The sequence below is a fragment of the Nannospalax galili genome, unplaced genomic scaffold (genome assembly GCF_000622305.1).
Source record: "Nannospalax galili isolate Female #2095 unplaced genomic scaffold, S.galili_v1.0 scaffold1128, whole genome shotgun sequence".
NCBI classification, from domain to species: Eukaryota; Metazoa; Chordata; class Mammalia; order Rodentia; family Spalacidae; genus Nannospalax; species Nannospalax galili.
In genome coordinates this window covers 228,949-232,876 of record NW_008358632.1, presented here as the reverse complement: position 1 = coordinate 232,876, position 3,928 = coordinate 228,949, and the positions used below count along the sequence as shown (strand labels likewise).

Sequence of the window (3,928 nt, the reverse complement as noted above, 5' to 3'; positions counted from 1 at the left end):
CAGACAGTTGTTAGCTGCCATGTGGGTGCTGGGATTTGAACCCAGGTCTTAAGGTGCAAGACGTCCATGTTCTTAACAGCTGAGCCATCTCGCCATCCCCTTTTTTATTATTTTTATTTTTTGTGTATGAGTGTGTATGTATGGTCAGTGCAGGACTCTGATATCAGACTGTCACGTCTAAACCATCTGAAGCAAGATTTTTATGTTGGTTTTAGTGCTCGTGGTGGGGCGGGTATTTAATGGCCATGTCCATATACCCTCTTCAGGAGTGGTTCTTCCTATTTGGTACAGAGGGGGATAACAAAGAAGTACACTGCCAGTGCTGGTGCTGTGCTGTTCTTGTCTTCTCTGGGTCTGCCTAATGGTTTTGGGAAAGGCTATTAGGTTCTTCTCTTGGGGATATATGCTCTGGCTCCAGCAGGATTTTGGAGTCCTGGTTCCCACTGTGGTGCCAGGATCATCCCTCAGTCTTAATCTGTGTGAAACTTTCCCTTGCAGGCATTTATCCGGCGATGCTTGGCCTATCGAAAGGAGGACCGCATCGATGTTCAGCAGCTGGCCTGTGACCCCTACTTGCTGCCTCATATCCGAAAGTCAGTCTCCACGAGTAGCCCTGCCGGAGCTGCTATTGCATCAACCTCTGGGGCATCCAATAACAGTTCTTCAAATTGAGACCAACTCCAAGGCCACAAACTGTTCAACACACAAAGTGGACAAATGGCATTCAGCAGTGGGTTTGGAACATAGTGAATCCAAATGGATCTCATGAAACCTGTACCAGGTGCTTTTATTTTCTTGCTTTTTTTCCCATCCATAGAGCATGACAGCATCGATTCTCATTGAGAAGAAGCCTTGGGCAGCTCTGGCCAGGCCTCATAGGAAAAGGCCCCGCCCAAGGTTCCGGCGTCAACGGTCACTGTATGTGGCTGCTCTGAGTGAGGAAAAAGTTAAAAAGAAAAACTGGTTCCATGTACTGTGAACTTGAAAACATGCAGACTCAGGGGGTTCCCTGATGCAAAGCTTCAGATGAAGAATGTGGACTTGAAAATACAGACTGGGCTAGTCCAGTGTCTATATTTAAACTTATTCTTTTCTTTTAATAAAGTTTAGGTAACATCTCCTGAAAAGCTTGTAGCACAAAGGCTCAGCTGGGGATGGTGTTTGACTTCGGAGGAAAAAAGTTGCTATTGCCCGTTAAAGGCACTAGAGTTAGTGTTTTATCCCTAAATAATTTCAATTTTTAAAAAACATGCAGCTTCCCTCTCCCCTTTTTTATTTTTGAAAAGAATACATTTGGTCAGAAAGTGAAACCCGTATTAGCAAGTACGTGGCAATGTTCATTCCAATCAGATGCAGCTTTCTCCTCCGTCTGGTCTCCTGCTTGCAATTGCTTCCCTCATCTCAGTAGGGAAAAAATGGGAGTGGGAGTTCTGGGATGTGTGGGTTTTGCCATTGGACAAAGAATGAGGTTAGAAGAACACAGCTTGGAGTCTCTCTAGGTTTTCAAATATTTCTTCACATATGAACACTTGACGGTTGTCCCTTTTAATTTATTTGAAGTGCTATTTTTTTAAATAAAGGTTCATCTGTCCATGCAGTCCTCCTGGATTTTCTGAATATAGTAACTATGGAAACTGCTCCAGAGGTAGACAGAAAACAGACTGGGAAGCCAGATGCTCTAGGTAGCTGCTACCCATAGTCTTCGGGTGTTTGATGAATGGTGTACATTTCTTGTTAACACATTATTAAGACTTGATCAGCATATGAGCTTTCTTCTGTTAGATCTTTTAGGAGGAAGCAGACTTCCCCCAGTTGGCTGAATTTGGTGAGTGTGTGCTGGTGTGTGTGTCTGTGTATGCACATACACACATACTTTGTCTAACTCACTTTGATAAATTCATCAAGTGGAATTTTTTAAAAAGCCATTTCAAGGAATTTCAGCTATGAACTTTCTTTTTAGAACTAATTTTTTTTTTAAATTTTATTATTATAATTTTTTTTTCCAATTTGGTTGTTTCTGAGGTGTGATTGACTCGAGATGGAGCTAAAATGGGAGCCGCATGACCCTACTATGCCCTGGAAACAGTAGAGTGCTCTGCTCAAGAGGGAAGGAGGCCATGGCCTGAACATGTGGTAGCCACCTTGGAATGTTACCGACATGTTGCAAGGCCAGCCGAAATATTTTAAAGATCTAGCTTTCAGACCCCAGAGGGAGGGGGAGGTCAGGAAGGGCAGAGCTCTTAAACAACTCATGACTAGTGTTTCCTGAACATGTGAAAAATGTCACTGAGGACCCATTTTCAAGAACCCTTGTTTATTTTCTGGACCCGCCCTACTTTCCTCAATATTAAGTGACCTTAAGAAAGACCGACCATTCCACACTCTGAAGAAAGAAAGTCAGTTTTTAAAGCCTTGGTGTCCCTGGCTTTAAAAACAACTATTCTTTTCTTGAAATACATATTTTGTGTCTACCTTTCCCCCATCCCAAGTGTTCACATATTTGAGCCAAGCACTCTGTTGCTAAGCTCTGCCCCCAGCCCTTACCTCTTCCCTGCCCACCCCTTCCAAGTTGCTGAGCAGATGCAGCATTGGACCCTTGCAGATAAAGCAGAGTAACGATAGGATGGTGTCCACATGCATGAAGAGTGGATGAAGCCCAGACTGTTTAACCTAGCTCAGAAGAACTGAAGATGCTGCATCTTTTTTCACTGTGGGTTTATCATTGAATCTCAGGACTTTGTGTTCTGCTATTTCTCTCTATATCCTAAAGAAGGGCTACCTTCCCTCCTTGCAGTGATTTGGTCTGGGCCCTGGCTGGGCCTGGCTTGAATCTGGACATGGCATCGTTCCACTGCCTGGACCAGACCCAGAGAATACACACTGACCTGTTCAAAGTGGGATTCTCTGACATAATTTTTAAAATTTCTTCTCTTTTTGAGACAGGGTCTCCCTGTAGCCACAGCTTGTTTGGAACTCACTATGTAGACCAGGCTGGCCTGGAACTCACAGAGATCTTCCTGCCTCTGCCTCCCAAGTGCTGGGATCAAAGGCATCCACTACCATGCCTGGCTAAATTTCTCTAATTAAAAAAGAAATTATTTTTTTATTTTATATGTATGAGTATATTTGCTTGCATATATGTAAGTGCATCCATATCATGTAATGCCCATGGAGGTCAGAAGAGGATATGGGATCCCCTGGAACTGGTGTTTACAGACCATTAGCCATCATGTGGGTGCTGGGAATCGAACCCAGGTCCTCTGCAAGAGCAGCCAGTGCTCTTAACTGCTGAGCCAGCTCTCCAGCCCTAATTTCTCTAGTTTTAGCCCCTTATTGACACAATGTTGATTTACTTTATCCATAGTAATGCAGGCTGGTGATGTTTAGATACGACTTTGTCATCTATAAATATGCTAAGCCACATTCGTAGCTATCCTGGGCACATGTTGCCCCGTGGTCCACAGGGTGGACATGCCTGTATAAAGTGACCAAAAAAGCATATTCATTTGTAATTAAACCCAGCCAGACTGTTTTGGCCTTTCCCAATAGGGGGTATAAGAAGAGAATACCTTAAAAATAAGTTATAAGAAGTGAGCTTCAGGGACTGGAGAGATGACTCAGTGGTTAAGAGCACTGGCTATCCTTGCAGAGGATACAGGTTCTATTCTCAGCACCCACATGGTGGCTAACAGCTATCTATAACTCCAGCTCTGAGGAATCTGATACCCTTTTTTGACCTCTGTAGGCATTGCATGACACGGGTGCATTTATAAATATGTAGGCAACGCACTCATACACATAAAATAAAAATTAAAAATTTTGTTTAAAAAAAGCAAAGCAATGAACTAGCCGGGCATGGTGGCGCATGCCGTTAATCCCAGCACTTGGGAGGGAGGCAGAGGCAGGCGGATCTCTGAGTTCAAGGCCA

The 3,928-nt window shown here is 43.7% G+C and overlaps 1 protein-coding gene across 5 annotated transcripts in view; it reads left to right on the top strand.

Moving 5' to 3' along the window:
* Tlk2 (tousled like kinase 2) overlaps nt 1-1,597 on the top strand; it is a 125,172-nt gene extending 123,575 nt beyond the window's left edge. For all 5 annotated transcript variants that reach the window (XM_029558083.1, XM_029558082.1, XM_008821883.3 and 2 more), the window contains one exon: nt 499-1,597. In XM_029558083.1, coding sequence (XP_029413943.1) covers nt 499-672 — 174 coding nt within the window. In that variant the 3' untranslated portion in view covers nt 673-1,597. The remainder of the gene's footprint in view (nt 1-498) is intronic.
* The last annotated feature ends 2,331 nt before the right edge of the window (nt 1,598-3,928 follow it).